Source organism: Oscarella lobularis, chromosome 9 (genome assembly GCF_947507565.1).
Source record: "Oscarella lobularis chromosome 9, ooOscLobu1.1, whole genome shotgun sequence".
NCBI classification, from domain to species: Eukaryota; Metazoa; Porifera; class Homoscleromorpha; order Homosclerophorida; family Oscarellidae; genus Oscarella; species Oscarella lobularis.
Genome location: NC_089183.1, coordinates 1,877,493 through 1,894,522, shown reverse-complemented (window position 1 = coordinate 1,894,522; position 17,030 = coordinate 1,877,493). Strand labels below are relative to the sequence as shown.

At 45.4% G+C, this 17,030-nt stretch overlaps 1 protein-coding gene and 3 long non-coding RNA genes across 5 annotated transcripts; 2 read left to right on the top strand and 2 right to left on the bottom strand.

Moving 5' to 3' along the window:
- The first annotated feature begins 2,523 nt into the window (after positions 1 to 2,523).
- LOC136191077 (uncharacterized) lies at positions 2,524 to 3,246 on the top strand. Its single transcript, XR_010670731.1, has 3 exons — positions 2,524 to 2,570; positions 2,642 to 2,769; positions 3,026 to 3,246. It is a non-coding gene; the product is annotated as an uncharacterized lncRNA (long non-coding RNA).
- Positions 3,247 to 5,145: 1,899 nt separating this feature from the next.
- Positions 5,146 to 5,671, top strand: LOC136191116 (uncharacterized). Of its 2 annotated transcripts, none has more exons than XR_010670744.1 (4): positions 5,146 to 5,177; positions 5,233 to 5,308; positions 5,374 to 5,513; positions 5,560 to 5,671. It is a non-coding gene; the product is annotated as an uncharacterized lncRNA (long non-coding RNA). The 2 variants fall into 2 exon arrangements; XR_010670745.1 differs by having other exon boundaries at positions 5,230 to 5,308.
- A 351-nt stretch (positions 5,672 to 6,022) lies between these two features.
- Positions 6,023 to 6,909, bottom strand: LOC136191147 (uncharacterized). Its single transcript, XR_010670773.1, has 3 exons — positions 6,874 to 6,909; positions 6,544 to 6,809; positions 6,023 to 6,420 (listed from the first exon to the last, which is right to left on the bottom strand). It is a non-coding gene; the product is annotated as an uncharacterized lncRNA (long non-coding RNA).
- Positions 6,910 to 7,089: 180 nt separating this feature from the next.
- On the bottom strand, positions 7,090 to 10,425 carry LOC136191397 (uncharacterized). The gene is made up of 3 exons (XM_065979723.1): positions 10,223 to 10,425; positions 8,399 to 9,432; positions 7,090 to 7,115 (listed from the first exon to the last, which is right to left on the bottom strand). The coding sequence occupies exons 1-3, from the start codon at positions 10,423 to 10,425 to the stop codon at positions 7,090 to 7,092; spliced, it is 1,263 nt and encodes a 420-aa protein (XP_065835795.1).
- Positions 10,426 to 17,030: the final 6,605 nt, after the last annotated feature.

Below are 17,030 nucleotides of genomic sequence, written 5' to 3'. Positions count from 1 at the left end.
GTTTTTTTATTAAGTGCTAGAGTTTTTTGATCAAGTGCGAGAGTTTTTTGATCAAGTGTTAGAGTTTTTTCATCAAGAGTTAAAGTTTTTTCATCAAGAGTTACTGTTTTTTGATCAAGTATCACATAATCGGTGAAAAGCATTTATTGGAGTTGCTACCAAAATTTCACCTTTTATGACCGAGTTCATTTGCTTACTTCAAGTAAAGCGTTTCTTTGCAAGATTATCATCATCATCTCCGTCCTTGTTATCATTATCAACCCCTGTTATTGCGCCTGCGCGACCTCACGCTCAAAATGGCTGACGTTCGCGACTTTATCCTTTCTCTTCCTTCGACTCTACGAGAATGCGATCGCGCATTACTGACTCGTCACCCTGCTGCTATATCTACCGTGTTAGGAAAGGTGGAGCAAGCCAGTCATCTCTTCGGTGAGAAGGGAATAAAGCTATGCTTTGCTTGGGCAGTCCTTACTTTCGTTGTTGTAGGTGTACTAAATTCCCAGTGTTCATCGTCTTCTTTACGGCATCTTATCGCAGATATGCGGGCTGAATGTCGTTCCAAAGAAAGAGTACTAGAGGATACGTTGGAATCCATGTTGGACGACGGCACTGATCAACAAGTTTCATTTTCGTCTTGTGTACAGCGCGAAAGAACTATGGGCCGTTCGAGATTACATATCAACCCGGAAGACACTATCTACTGGTCAATGGCGACGTGGGTGAGACGATTTCTCCCTGTTGGGTTTCCACCATCGTCCATAACGATTTTCTTGTTGTTGGTGACCCAAGTTCGGAGACGAGCACCCATCCTCTTGTGCACGTGACCAACGCAATCGAGTTTCCGGACTGGGTGCTCGTCTCCATATACGGCTTTTACTGCATCATACGAACTTGAGTCACCATCGCCGATAAACGTAGTGTATCTATAATAACAGTTTGAAACGTGAGAAGCAACAAAGCAATCATTCACCTCAATTTATGCTTCTCGATCGAACGCTTGAAAAGCACCTCCGCTCCCACCGTTTCCATGGCCTTTGAGGAGCCAACGTAATTTCTCCGGCACCTGGGCTTGTGGTTTTCTAGCCACTGCTCATACTCAGGACTGCGTTTGTCAATTCTATTTACAGAAAATAGTATGGCTTTCAAAGACTTTATTTTCAGATTACCCGGACTCCTCCATTTTTTGGCAGGCCTTACAGAGGGACGAAAACACGTTGAAGTCGATGACGCTGCCATCCAGAACGACTGCCTGAACGCCGTATAAAGAACTGAAGCCACGTCGAGCCCAGGTGCCGTCGAAAGAAATCGCTGCGTCGATGACGTCGTCGTCAGCAGCTCCGAGACGACTTCTCTTTGTTTTTACAGCCTGTCTGGCAGACTCTTCAAAAACCTATGAAAAACTAGTTACTCTAAATTAGATGCAACATCTAGAGCTTTCCCACCATCCCCAGGACGTCGCTTAGTCCCTCCATATGCTGATCCCAGCTGTCGTAAAGTGGAGGCGCCGGCATGTTCATTACTCCTGCAAATCGAACAAATCCAGCTCGGTTCGAGCCTGTTCCTACTGCGGCAAGCGCTGTTCGGCGATTGACGTCGAAGCTATGCCCACGCGTGCCAGGACGAAGACCAGACGTGAAAAACGAATGGGACGCGGAGCATTCGTCACACGACATAACGATCTTTGACGCAAATCCCTTTCGCTCCTTTTCGTCTTCGAGCAGCGATATTCTGCCCTTTTTGCAACTCCGGCAAACGAGAAAGGACAAAATGGCAACGATTAGCTGCCGCATATCAATTAGACGGTATGTAGGGGGGTGGGTGTTTGATATAGCCGTCAAGCCGTCTTCCCGAGGCGCCGTCGTATGCCCGATGCGTGCCCACGATAAAGGAGCGTTGGCGAGCTTTTTAGCCGACGCTCCGGCCGCAGACGGCTGCTCATTCCTTTCATCGTGATTTCCGGCCACGCCAGCGACATCCGGTTCGCTTCGTGACGATCCAGCAGCGGCTTTCTTCGCGTACGAAGGAGTTCCTCGGAATCCAGCGCGTTTCGATTTCGATCGCCGACCCATTTTAGCCAAAGAGAGGCGGAAAAGCACAGAAACAGCCGCAAAACTTGTCGCACGCGCGCGCGTTAGACAAAAAAAGAGCTGCGAAAATGTGGCTTTATAACCCTCTTTAGACGCTGAAAACGGCTGAAACGAATACGTAGGCGTCAGAGAACACAAGCGGAGCCAAGAAAACGGGAATTGAACGCTGTTTAGAAGTTGTCGAAAACGCCCCTCCTAATTACGCGTTTTTTCGCAAGTTGCTGAAGTCGCACGACCAAAACATTAGGCAGAATCGAAAGAGGAAGGTTGAAACACTTTTTTAAAAAAATTTTATTTTTCTCCAAAAATAGTCAAAAACGTGGGCGTAACCCCACGATACCACCTTAAGGTTTTGCTTATTAGACGTCTTTGCTAAAGGTACTGTAGTTATTTTATCATTTCCGTTGCCTTCTTTCATGTAACGTAAATTGAAGGCTGTGTGTCCTGCAAATGGAAACTGAAAGAACGACGTCATAGATACCCGTAAGTCGTGCGCACGCATGCATATCTATGTAATTATGTGCAGTACTGCCGTAAACTGTTTCCATTTGCAGGAACCGTAAGCAAACTGTCTGCGTACATTGTACGCAAGCAGGAGGGCGTATTTCGTTGGGAAAGACGATGGCGGGTGTGTTGTCCTCACAGCGCGCGACGACGGCGACGAACGTCTCTCGTCTTTCAGGTGAGCTTGCGAAGGTTTGGCTGACTAAAGCCAACTTTGGCTGACCAAAGCGAACTGTGGATGACTACCGTCTTCGCGGGAATCCTCCGTGCAGCGAGTTTGACGCGTATAGACTGCCGTAGCTCGCGTCAGCTCGCTTCGGTGCGCTACGAAAAGACCCGTTAGTGGGTCTAAGACCACAAATCGTCCGCGGTTCTAACCGGAAGTCGGAGGTCGAATGAAGACGTCCTCTGAGAGATGTTTTTGGGCTCCTTAGTGTGATGCGAAGACGCAAGAAGGGTCAGCGAAGACACTAGCAGCGTGCTGTTGGCTGCAAAAGGAAACGGGAAAATTTTATAGCACTTTTTCAAGTTAACTCTCTAAATCTCTTCTCTTAGATTTTATTCAGAGTCTCAATGCGAAGTAGAAGCTTTGTAAAAAGTGTCGATTTTTTAAAATAATGTTTTGTATTTTTTTTAATTTTTTCAAAAAATAAAGTCCTTGAAATGAAATCTCTTTGCACCTGGAACACGCGGACGCATTCCTTATCTCATTTCCAAAAAAAATTTATGTCATATCTGCACCGGTTTCCAAAATATTCACATTTATATGTGAAATTTGGTGATTATTGATTACTGAAACGGCTATGTCAACAAATTTGAAATTGTAACCACAGCAGTATGGTTATAAAACAATTGAATTAAAAAAATTTGGTCTGTTAAAAGAGCGAAATTTAGAAAATATTGATGTTTAAACATTACATCCGGGACTTGTGATTTTTCATTCGTTAATAACTCGCGAACGCTTTGTCCGATTTTGAAACTGTTAGCACAAATCGATTTCTCGACAAATTCTGCATTAAATACAGTAAAATCACTTGATTTAATTGATAAGGGCATTTTTGGCGAGCAACGGCGAAAGCCGCGTAGTGTTTAGTAGAGAAAGCTAAAGCCGTAGGAAAATGTGGCTGCCCCAACCTCGAACTTTGAAAGCGAAGTCGCAGCCAGTGCAAACTATCATGGTTCGATGCCATTCTAGGCAGGTAGTTAAACTTCTAAGTTGCACTTGAATTCATTCCTTCGCAGCTGAGAAATCGCAACTTTTCGCCTGTCTGCGACAAAACATCACACATTCCTCTACATTTCACAAGACAAACAGACAGAGTAATTTCAAACAGTTTTTTTGTTGTGTAGTACGCTCTAAAATACATCTTCAACTCAGAAATTCAATTTACGCAGGTTAGAATGACAGTGGCTAAATGATGTGCAGTTTGATAGCGCTATTTAGGCGGACACTGGAAACGTGCGTAAATGGATAACGTCGACGATACTGTATAACTGCATAAAGCCAATTACGCGGGAGGAAAGAAAAGGAAGCGGTAGGCCATAGTTACTTCTTCAATAATAGATGTGCAATTTTGTTAATTTTCGTACAAGATGACGTTAAGAGCGATGACAACGATGACGTCGTAGTACTCGGCTCGGAGTCGGATTTCACTGAGGAACATACGTCTGAATTCATCAATAACTTGTAAATGCCATATGTGTAATGCGTTGATGGTGTCTAGTAATAATTTATTCCGCTGCCGTAGACTAAAAACCCTTTCTAAGGACGACATCAAGCAATATCTTCAAAATCGGATGGAACATTTAGAGCAAGTTCACCAATTGAAGGTTAATATATGAACTTGTTCAATAAGTCCTTTTCAAAGACAATATTGAGTTGTAGGTTGATGTGACAGACACTGACATTTTTAGATTTGGAAGAAATGGAAAAAGTGAGTCGTACCAGGAAGGGCTTAACTAATCACCATGGACGTCTTCTCAGAAAGAAAACCTCCTTTCACTTTTCCGTCGAAAATCATTGATACGATACTGCCTATTCTCATCGAGCGATTTGTTAAACAAAAAAGCAAGGCAAAGAAAAACGTACTATTCGACATTGATGAGGATTTATTTCGAAACGTAAAAAACTGCTACAAACCTCACACATATAAATGAAAATTTATTTTATAGACGAGCAAAGTGTTTGACTACCTTATACCAGAAACAGTTGTCTACATCATTTCCGACAAAGGTGGATGCTCAAGGGCCAAAGTATAGCCATTAATTAATCAATAGGCTGTTTCGTCAAAAAATGCTTCTAATTTTATAGGCCATACATGAGTTAGCAGCAGAAGAACGTATGTGAAGCGATGAGGGATACTAAATATTATATCTATCCAGGGCGCATTCTTAATTGGTGGTTCACGCATAGATGGTTCACGTGCAGCGAGCGCAGCCGGGGCTTCCAAAATCACGTGAAATTCTCGACGACTCGACGAGTCGACGAGTCGCCGGCCGAGAAGCGGATCGCGCGACGCACGTTGACCGCATTCAGGGCGGCCGAGAAGAGAAAGCACGAAGTTCCGGACGTCAATTCGAAGCTGCGTGAGTAAACGGGAGCCCATTCGGTCAATTGCACGCGTTTATTTTCTCTCAGCAGCGCGTCTCGCAGTCCTTCGCGAAGGAGTGCGTCTGCGGAACGGAAAGACAAAGGCGCCACGTCGCTGGGCTCCCTGGTGAGACCCACCTCCTCAGCTCCTCTTTCGTTTTTCGCGTCGTAACGATCGCTTTCTCTCGTCAGATCGATTACGAAATGACCGACGACGATTTTCGTATTCGGAGCCACGCGTATACGCAGATGGAAAGGCAAACGGAAAAAAAAGAGGAAGATCGTCATTGGATTCTTTATCCTGCCAACGCCTCCATTCATTTGTTGATCAGGTACGCTCCCACCAATTTATTCAAAAATCTTTGATTCAATTTGCAGGGTTTCGTTTGGTTACTGGCTGGGGCAAAGCTGAGTCTGGCGAGAAGAGGAGATAGGCCAAGATTTCTTTCTTTGTTCTTTCTAATTTTTTTCTCTTTAGCTTTTTCTCTGAACGGACCTTACTGAAGGCGAAACGAAAAGAAGAAACAGTCATCTTTTTGCATGAGTTTTTTGCATGAGCATAGTTTGTTGTTGCATGAGGCTTTTGATCTTCAGGGTATGGAGACAAAAGCAAGCGCGGCTTTCGAGCGACTCGCGCGCGCCGCGCGCTTTGGAGTTGCGCGAGTCGTCCGGGCCTACACGAGCGTGAGCACGTCGTCCGCGCGCGTTGTACGTCAGATGCACGCGAAAGTAGGGAACACCATGTTCAAAATTTTATTAAAGATAAAGTATACAAAAAATCTGTCTGGCGTTTCTGCGTATTCCCTCCCCTCCCCCTCCCGGTGTGCCCCACCCGCCCCATACAGGAGCAGGCGAGGCACGGATGAGACTGAGACTGCAGTCCCCACAGGTTTATGTGCCTGCTTGCGTACTCTGTCGAGGCATGCAGGCACGTTTTCTGTAGGCGTCATTCTCCTGGAGAGACTGCCAATGAAATATAGCAGCCTCTATTAGAAGATACACGCCATGAAGTTGGGCAGTTTTTCGGCTCGTGCCCAGGAGACGCGGCAGTTTAGACGTTATTGCCTCATATCCGGAGGAGGCATACAGGCAGTTTAGGAGACAGCGACTATGAGGAAGTCGCCAATCTCCGCGGTCAGGCCGTTGATACCGACCCGTCGTGCCGAGGACGTTGGGACCTTGCGGTCTACCTCTTCGTCACCTTGCTCTTCATAAATGGCTCGATCGCGAATCGAATTTCTAAAGGTTTCAAACGATAGATAATGGTCGTCTTACAAAGCGCACCGTTCAGGCAGCGAAGACGAGTAAACGCATCAAGACACGTTCTCGGTGCATTATAAAACGCGAGGAAGAGTATCGTACCTTGAGCATTGTCCGCTTCGAGGAGCGGGTAAAGCTACTTCGTTGCGAAAACGGTTCGGAGCCGAGCCGACCGTGTGCTCTGCTTGTTGTAGCGGCTGATGTCGAGCGAGGGAGATGGCTTTCATAGCTGCAGAAGCTGGAGATCTCACCCGTACAGTCCTTTTCTGCAAGCGAAGAGCCCCGGACGCGTACGATAAACACCCGAATAGTTTTACGCACGATCGCGCACACAGGATTCCTTTCACGATGCCGTTTGCAGTCGCTTCCTGCAAATGGAAACTGTAAGACATACCCGTACAAATGACGTAGGGATTAGTACGCTAAACATACGGGCATCTCTTTCAGTTTCCATTTGCAGGACCCACAAAGGCTAATGAAATTTGATAAAATTATAAGCAGAGAATATCTATTACACCTGAACAATTAGGAACTCCATCACGCCCCTTTATGTAGAGCAAAAGAAATTCTACAGCCGAAGAATTGTGAAAGAAAAGTGAGAAAAGAAGAAAAACAATTAAATTATTTTTTAATTATTTTTTATTATTTTTAAGTAATTAATAATGATTTTAATCCTAATAAAAAATCAGGGTACTAAATTATCCTTATGTGTAAGAGTTAGTCTGTCATTCTTAAGTGACTGTGTAACGCTCTATATGGTGTTGGCTAACACCTGCGCGAGGCTCGCCGGACCTAAGGGCAGTGAGGTTGAGAAAACACCAGACAAAGGTGTTCCGCGAAGCCCAATAGTGGTTCACTCCTGTGGCAAGCGTTTTGAACCACAATCTGGGATGCAGCGACACCTCCTATTTTAACAGTGTGATGACGCCTCGATGTTATAAAAAATCGAAATAAAGAGAGCCTTTTTGACACTCAATACAACAAAAACCGTGTGCTTTACAAGTCGCAACATGCAACAGTCAACTTACAACTTGTAACTTGAAACTGGCAACTTTTAACATGTAACCTGTAACATGTAACCTGTAACCAACCGGTTTCTAACTTGTATTTATCCAATTTTTAGATTCTTTTCTAGTAATCTGTGCGCTATTCATGCTAGGAGAGTGACGACAATGCCGAAGGACATCCAGCTAGCTCGACGTATTCGAGGAGTTGACAGAGCATGACTTTGCCAATACAGTACTGCAGTGTTATAACGTCTGATTGCAATAGCAATAGCAATAGCCCATATCTTTCCCTTTACAGTACCAGTCAATACACTATATACTAGCTGTGTACCCGTCTTCGACGGGTATATAAATGTGTCATCGTTTGTAAATAAGTGGGGATGATATGCGTGTGTTTCGGCGTTACCCAGGCCACACCAACGGGGAGGTGCACACGCGACGTGGCCCAAAAATGTTGGGGGTGCTGTTGCACGTGGTTGCTGATTACAGTGGTATGGTGAAGAAAGGTGTAATTTTTTAGAGTAGAACTTCGGTATAAACAACATTCGCTGTTTCATCTGATTCGGAGAGAATGTGGATATTGTTGGGGCTCCTTACTCTGGAGCAGGCAACGTAGAATTGCCCGTGAGAGAAACAGGGGGTAGTGAGGAAGAGGCCTACCGTTTTGAGTGTCTGTCCTTGGGATTTATTAATAGTCATGGCAAAGGAGGAACGGATAGGAAATTGTAGGCGCTTGAAAGGTATGGTGGTGTCGGAGGGAATGAGAGGAATTCTTGGAATAAAAATTGTCTCTCCCCGATATTGTCCTATGGCTATTTCGGCTTCGATGATGTAGCGGCGAAGTCGTCTGACAATTAGTTTGGTTCCATTGCAGAGTTTAGGGGGATCGAGGTTTCTTAGAAGGAGTATGGGTGTGCCGATTTTAAGTCGGAGTCTGTGGGGTGGCATACCCGTAGGAGTCAGAGAATTGAGGAATTCCGTTGGATATTGAACGGCGTCGTCGATTTCGGTAGTGGTATCTATGGATAGGTAGATTTGCTCTTCGGTTGGTATTTGGTCTAAGAGAGATTCGTTGATCAAGTGAACGCTTTCATTCGTAGGTGCTAAAATTGCACGTTCGGAAAGCCAATCGACGTCGAAAAAATTCTGGGAAACATCGGGAAAGACGCTGTCTTGGAGCTTTTCTAGGGTGTCGACCAGATTTCCGCAGGGTATTTTGATAAGACCGTTAGCGGGGTTAGGTGGAATTTTTCCGTCTCCAATTCGAAGGAGGAGATCGGCGTATTGACCTGCACGAACGTCGTGAAATCTGTGAACTCGCATGTTCTTTTCAAGATGAAACGTTTTAACGTAAGGCCAGAGGACTTTGGAAGATTTCAAGCAGGCACTGATTTCGTCGGCTCGGGTTCCACGTTCAATTATGGGAAGTGTTTGTCGGAAGTCACCTGCAAGCACCAAAAGTAGTCCTCCTATCAGTAGCTCATTGTGTTGCAGGTCTTGGAGTGTTCTGTTCAGGGCTTCTAGAGCTTGCTTGTGAGACATCGTGCATTCGTCCCAGACTATAATCTTAGCACGTCGAAGTAGTTCGGCTCTTGCGGTACCTCTCTTTATGTTGCAAATGGGCCTATCGGTGTTATGTAAATTTAGCGGTAGTTTAAAAGTGGAATGCGCCGTTTTTCCGCCTGATAGAAGTGTTGCTGCTATTCCTGATGAGGCTACTGCAATTGCTATGTCGCCTTGCAGTCGAATTTTCGCTAGGAGTAAATTGAGAAGAAACGTTTTCCCTGTTCCTCCGGGGGCGTCGAGGAAGACGATGCTTCCTGTTTCGTCTCGAGCGAGTTGCAGAATTGCGTCGTAGGCTGTGCGCTGGTCTAGTGTGAGAAGGGGTGTTCTGTGATCTACCATTTGCTGTAATTCATCTCTGTCATAGGCGTATTCGAGTGCGACTTCTCTGGGCAGATCGGTAGATGATGCGGGATGAGACCTATCGGGGGCAGGCAAGCTGTACTCTGTAAGAACTTGTCCATTTGGAAATGAGTGTCTTGTCTTCAAGGTATATAAGAGCTCTGTTAAAAATGGATTCGGCGTAGTCAAAATTGGGATTTTCGATAAGACGCCGTTGGTAAAAAAGGAAGTCTTCGGACATTGATTCTTTGTGAGTTTGCCAGAGCGCGAGTGGTTCCGACAGAGAACACGTGTGAAGCATTATGGCGAACATATCTCGAATGTGCTTGGGCATTCGGGTAAGTGCAGCTTCTGCAAGAGCTTGATCCCAATGAGCGTCGCATTCCAGAAGGCCACGTCGTTGGCACGCTTCCTTGTAGATAGCGCAAACGTCACCGTCGACGGTTTTGAGGTCTTGGAAAGACGTCGGTCGTCGGACTACGTGTAGGAGAAGGCGTAGGTGATAGCATTCCCTGTTGTTCGGGTGCACGGTGTAGACGCGTCCAATCGCATCGGATTGTTTGACGCCGGCGTAGTTTAGAACCGGTGTTCCGCGCTCTCTTTGTTTCCAGTTTTTGTTTTTCCAAACGTAATATTTGGGCAGTTCGTTGTACAGCAGAGTTCGGGCAAAACCGTCTTTGGAACATAATTCAAAAAATCGCGTGAGCGTTGTGTGCGGTGGCTCTTCTGCTTGGTCTTTTGCTGTTTGCGGAGTAAAATAAACTCTTTGTCCATTTTCTAGGTGAACGTGAAGTTTTTGCAATGTGGGAGAGTGATCGTGAATTGAGAAGGAGAAGGTTCGCCAGATTGCTTCGTTGGTGCTAATGTACCTGGCCGCTTGAAAGCACTTGATTTCATCGTTTCTATCTTGGTCACGCACGCCAAAAACAGCCATGTCTTGACCTTTGTTGATGTATTTACAGATGTACTTGACTCCTTTGACAGAGCTGCAAATTTTGACGTTAAGATGGCACTGGAAAGTGCGTAGCAGATAAGGATTGTACGGAACGACCACTCTGTTATCTATTGGCATGCTGCGTCTAGACAATCGTGCTTGGATTCCTCCTTGTTCGGGAGATCTTCTGCGGTATTGGGGATATCCGTCATTTCCGGTAATGGTGTGCTCGGTGAAGGACTTGGGAAAGTGCTTTGTGCAGTGGCGGTCCATGAGGTAGACCGCGTTTTTGCCATTCTATCAAGTAGACGTGAGCTCGACACGGACCAAGGACATTTTTTGTTGATTAACGACATCAATTTTTTAACTTTTAGGTGAAAGACTCTCGCTATCAAATCTTGGCGGTCCTGCGGCTTTTGGTTAGGAAGAAGTTCCGCGGTTATTTCGGGCCAGTTGGGATTGCACGTCATGGTTACGAAAAGGTCTGGTTTTCCGTAGTTTTTGACGTATGACATTGCGTCTTGAAATCGTTCGTGCATGTATCTGGGGCCTCCTATAAAAGTGGACGGGAGGATGACCAATTGCCCTATGTCTTGAACGTTGCCATCGTTTTGAATAGCGTCTCTAAGATGACAGTAATCTTCAACCCGGATAGTTTTTTGATTGTAGCGAAAGTAGTTCAGTCTCTGAGCTTCGATTTTCGCATACATATCTACGAAGTACTGGTGAGAAAGCTTTTTGCCGCGGAGGAAGACGTTGAAGTCGTCGTCTCGCATCATCATTCTGTAGCTGTAGTACTGCAAAGGTGATGCTCGTTTTTCGATGTTTTCTTCGCGCGTATTGGGGTCTATTTGCCAAATTTCTAGGTAGTAACCGTCCTCTCCTCGAGGAAAGAGGAGAGGATATTGCCAAGCATCGTAGCTACGGTGCGTTTCGTTTACGCGTTTCAGCGGACCGTCTCTTTGGGTAAGGATGACATTTCTGTGGTTTGCTTCATCTTCCTCTACAATCAAAGCAGCGACGTCTGCTGTGGATGGAGCATTGTATCTGCCGGGATGTTGTCCGGTCGGCGTTTTGTCGGCCCGAATGACTATCGTGTGGTTTCAAGGAATGTTTTGCTCTCGGGCCGTTTTGAAAACCGAAATGTAAGGGTTGCAATCGGCAAGCATTTGTTGAATGTGTAGAACTGTTTGGAAATTCAACTCCGCTTCTCCACTTCTTTGATTTCGAATTCTTTGGTGGGCTTGCTGAACGTAGTCATCGATGAAGTAGATTTGAAGAAATGCGGCTTGTTGGTCGTCATCTGCCGCTAAAGAGCCTATTCTGTGATAGACCTGGCCTTGAATTTTAAACGTGGGCATGAAACCGGGTTCAATGATTCTTCGATTAGCGCCAAACGAAGTCATTTGGAAGCAGGCGTTGTATTTACGAATTTTGTCTTGAAAAAGTAAGGCGTCGCTGTCAGTAGACGTTAAGAGATGGTGGAGTGGCGGCGGTGGTGGAAGCGAAGGGGGAAGAGAGACTTTGCCTAAGTTGCAGCACATGCAGGGGGTTTCGGAAGACCATTTTCGGGCATGGCATTTCGGACAGGTAGCTGTCATTCTTCCAATGTCTGCGTCATTGAAAGAGGCTGCCCGATCGTAGGTAAAAGCGCGTCGTGCAGTTCGAGGGCGTCGTCGAGCCTGGGTTACTGTTTCGGTTTGTGTACGTTCGTTGCGGACTGGTACTTGAGGAGACGGAATTTCATCGGGCACTGTAGCTTGAGGCTGAAATCTTACCGTTGTAAAAGGAGTCGACTGTGATGAGGATGTCGGTAGTGCTAATGTGCGAAGATCGACGAAAGGAGGTAACACAACACGCAGAACAACAAAATTGGGGGAAGCTACGGCACTATGGCAGTTGGTGGTAGCGCTACTAATGATGCCATGACGTTCTGCGCTGGGAGCAAGATAAATGCGATTATCATCAACGGTGGAGAGAGTGGTATTTATAGGTGGTGGAGGATTCGGGGCATCTTGGGGTCTATCGGAGTGAGAAGTACTACTTGCGGTAAGAATATCATGAGTGGTTGTGTTGGGGGTAACATAAATATGATCATGGCTGAGAGTAAGGACAATTCGATCATCATCGACGGTAGAAAGAGTGGTGGTATTGATAGGGAGGGAAGAATTCGGAGAAGTTTCTGTTTCATTGCAGTGAGAAGTGGCTGAGCAAAGGGTACTTTGAGAGACTGGACTAGACAGATAATAAAGGTGATCGTGATTCTGATTCTTTGAGTTGTTGGAGGACTGCTGAGCTTGACTTTTACGTTCAGAACCGATGGACTCTGGAAGGATGGAGAGCTGCTCTTCCTCAGAAAGTCGTTGGTTGGAACTTGGGAAATCTTCTCGGATTCGTCGCTTCCTTTTGGCGTTTCGAGAATTCCTGTCCAAATTGGCTAGATTATGGCGTCTTTTTCGAGTTCTTCGCTTTTTGGCTTGGAGAGCAGTCACAGAATCTAAAGAAGAATTGCGAATTTCGGGTAGCATTTCGGTCGTATTAGCGATTTTAGTGTTTTTTGGTTTAATTCGGAAAATTCGCAATTTGGGTAGCCTGCAGCAAAAGGCACTGCAAGGCTACAGCGGTCGACTGCAGCGATCACCGACAAACAAATACCTACATAAGAAAATAAGCATGCACCGTGCGTCTGGTAAAGAAAGCCTACCGGGTGAAGCAGTCGACTCGCCGAACAGCGAATTCGTTGTCGCAAAAGAAGCGAAGCGTCGTCGCGCAGGCGAGAGCTGCCCTCCACTGGATCGACGCCGAGAAGACTGACGAAAACGATCCGAGACGAAAGGCGCCGAGACGGCAGGCGCGCCGAAGAAAGTGCCAAGAGCGGACGGAAAACGGCGAAAAGAAGCTTAATCACGACGCTGCGACTTCGTCGTCGAAGAAGAACGGAAGCGTCGTCGCGGAGGTGAGGTCTCTCCACTTCGGAATGCCTGACGCAACGATCGAAGACGACAGGCGCGACTGCAGGCGCGACGGAAGGCGTGCGCGTAAAAACGTTCAGAGCCGACGGGAGACGGCGAAAACCCGCTCGAAGACGACGCTGCGACGGCGGGCAAGATGCGGCGCGAGGAGAAGAAGACTTGACGGCGTTCGAAGCCGCGAACGGTAGCGAAGATTCTTGCGAAAAAGACATTGCGTTGAGATAATCCAAACAAAGAACATACGGGACGGCGAAGGGAACCCGACGCTCTTAGGCGAACCCCGCGAGGGCCCCTCGAAGAAGCGAACCAGCCTACAACACGGTCGGACGTTCGACAAAGAGGCTCGCGAAGAAGCGCGACGATCCGAAGCGAAACGGCGGCAAATAAGGCGGCCAAAGATCGGCAAGATGGCGCCGTTCAATTCGGAATCTTAGCGCGCGCTCGGACCCTTAGCATCTTTTGAGTATAGATACAATTACCTCTAATATCAACTGGGTCCGTGTACCATGTGGCCATTTCCTTTTTGTAAATTCTAATTTCTAATTTCTAATTTCTAACTCTAAATTTCTAATTTTCTAAGTATAAGTAAGTAAGTAAGTATGTAAGTAAGTAAGTAACTAACTAACTAACTAAGTAACTAAGTAACTAACTAAGTAAGTATAACTAAGTAACTAAGTAACTAAGCAAATAAGTAAATAAGTAACTAAGTAACTAAGTAAATAAGTAAATAAGTAAATAAGTAAGTAAAGATAGATAGTTAATCGGTTGGCTAGTTAGTGAATTAGTTAGGTAGTTAGCTATACTTAGTTAGACAGACATTGCGTTTGAAGCCATCTCTCAAGGCATCTTGAACGAACAAAAGAAGACATGCAGCTGGGTCGTCACGTCTAGCCCCACCAGCTCGGAGCGAGCCGCTATTTTAATTAAGCGGAAAAATTTTGAGCTGCCACAAAAACGTACAAAAATACATTCCACGAGAGAAGCGCATTATTACTTTGGATTAGCCAGGTTTCCTGTCATTTAAAGCGGATTTTTTAATTAAATACTCGTAAGCGCGCATGTACAGCCCCGGCTTAGAGAACAAAAGCAGATCGATCGGTTTGATGGACGATTGGCCGAAAAACTAAATTTTCCGTATGACCGAATTTATGTTTGTGTTTAGCGACACAATGAGTATTGGAAGTGCGGCGAAAAAAAGGAAGTTCGTTTCAGAATTTTGACGTGCAACGTGGAGCTGTCGTTGACTCTTCACAGATCACTCTGCCCCCGAGCTATTAGTGCAAAGAAGAAAGGATCGAAACTCGATAAAGGTCGCCAGTCTGCGTTAGCGAAGTGATTGCTCATGCCATTAGCCGACCTTTGTTTGGCCGAAAGGCAAGCACTGTTGCAATGCTACCACGGTGACGTCATGGAATTTGACGGCGCGGTCTCCTCGCAAGGGGTCCCTTATGGAATCCGAGGCCGTCACCCGGTAAGGACTTCTCATCCCGTCCCATGTAGCGACGCGCGAGTGCGCTCCACAGCCTATCGGAAGAGAAGTTTCCGAACGAATTGGCTCACATGAGACGCGGTTCCTGGTGTACTCAAAAGTCCCGTAAGCTCCTAAGATCTTAAGTAGTAGAGTTTAATTCAGAAAATCATACACATTGCTGGTATATATGTAGATAAAGTTCGAACCCAGAGTATGACATCAAAGGAAAACCATCTCTCTGATCCTAGGAACAGCAAAAGACAGAAAAACAACTCTTACGTTAGCTCCAAGCCATCTCCAGCACCAGTGACAAAACTGTCGGTAGCCCATATGACGAAAACTTCTGAAAAGTGAAAAATAATATTAATTTTTATTAGGTATTTCATTATACTCGTTAGTCGGAGGGCCATCTTCTTTGTCTCCATTACGTTGGCGATACTGGAAGTAGGCAGTTCGCAAAACATGGATGTCCAAGCAGACAGTTGGTAATCCACTGTGCTCAGTAATGCATTGAGGAGGAGGGGTTTCAGCGCGTGCCAACTTCCACTATTTCTCTGCAGCAGAGAGACTCTGTGCTAGTAGGCATAAGACGGCAATTCCTACAGACACACCTATATATACATATATATATGTATATATGTGTATATACAGTGGGGTGTAAAGGTTAGGGGCACTTCTCAATATTGTTTTTGTTTCGCTTACCTTTAATTAACCCATAGCTTAGGGTTAGTTACATGTCTTCCATACCTCTTCGCAAGACTTACAAAAACCTTTTGTCATTTAAAGAAGACAAAACATTTAGATTTAGAATACATGTATTGCCTTTTGCGAGCTAAAAGGCACAGTGTCATTAAGTTGGTATTATGAATATTTCGCCAACTTTGTTTTAATCCTAAAATAAGGCTTTTATCTGCAATGTCTATGCTCACCTTCTACTCGAAGGTCTTCCAATCACTCTTCAGGCGATAACTGGGTCCCTCCGAAGCGTGGTTTTAGCATTGAAATTTCAAAAAACCACCGTTTGAAGTCAATCGGGCTGAATTCTAGCGTACATTTTAGTCCCTTTGATGCAATAGCGTAGAAAACAGTGCTCAGGGCTCCGTTCCCTAAAAGTCAATTGGACGATTGGAAGATTTTGACCATTTCGGGTCCTTCAGAATTTTCAAACGCTTTGATTACTTCTTAGTTGAGCACCTTTCTCTCGACGTCTAATTCGTTGATATCAACAAAGCATCTTCTTTCATTCTAGCAAGAATGAGAACAATAACGCTAAATTCTACGCAAAAATTGAAGTTCGATCACGCGAGGGAGGCTATTTTCAATGCTCGAGATAATGGATGACGAAGCCGCGAGTAGCGTCTTCTCGTTGTCGCCGAAACTAAAATTGCGAGCTCTGGCCAAATCCATTTGCCAAAAACCTATTCAATCTTTTGCACCCTTTCTTTTAGGTATATACCGAAGGAAAACTACAATCGCAATAAAGCGATTCTGGGAAAACTGTTCATTTGTGCTTTTCGACGACTCAAAGAGGGATCTGCTATATCTAAATGTGTTTTTACGGCACAAAAGCAGCGGAAGTTCGATCGCGAATCGCTGGAATCGATCTCATCGCTCAAAGGTCAAGTAGAAGTCAAGGTGCGATATTGTCTCTGCACGTGACAATTTTATTTTGCAGGTCCGCCTTTATCTAGGTACTGTCCCATAAACAAGGCAAACGAACCGTTGCGGCCAGGCAACTTCTCAAGACGAAAACCTTCGAAATCGCTGTCGTCGCCGTCACTTTCAGTAGGATTGAGTTGAACGACTGCTGGTGGTCCAGAATTCATTGCTTCTTCTGCGGTCTTTCTGAGCTCGCGAAATATTGATCGAACGTGGCTTACGTTCTGACGAGCCGTTCTTTTGGTGATGACTGGTGCTTTTAGAGCACAATTGACTTTGAGAATTTTTTCTAGAAATTGCTTACGTTTGAGGAGTGAAAATCTTCGTCTTCACTTGAAGAATCTTCCTCTAGTGATGAATCAGACGAAGATGCTGTTTCTTCGTCTTCTTCTGGTATTTCTTCCGTTCTTGCTCCTATTTCTAAAAATTTACCTAATAATGTCTTCATAGTGTTAGAAAATTTTCCATCCGCTGATCCATCTTCGCTTTGTTTCGCAAAGAGGTTGGCTGCGAAGAGATAAGGACGCGAATGAAATCGTCATCCGACTCGCAATCGACTAGCACCGCCACATCAAATAGGTTGCAATCGGCATCTTTTGGTGCCGACGCATTTGCGTCGATGAATTCAACGCTGGATGTAT

What these genes read in the sequence shown, in the direction of transcription:
- LOC136191397 (XM_065979723.1), bottom strand. Translation starts at nt 10,425, where the DNA reads ATGCCAATAGATAACAGAGTGGTCGTTCCGTACAATCCTTATCTGCTA. An exon ending in AAGTGCTTTCAAGCGGCCAG is followed by an intron (nt 9,433 to 10,222) that starts GTACATTAGCAC and finishes TGCCCCCGATAG; the next exon opens with GTCTCATCCCGCATCATCTA. An exon ending in CAATTCTCTGACTCCTACGG is followed by an intron (nt 7,116 to 8,398) that starts GTATGCCACCCC and finishes ATTTTTTATTAG; the next exon opens with GATTAAAATCATTATTAATT.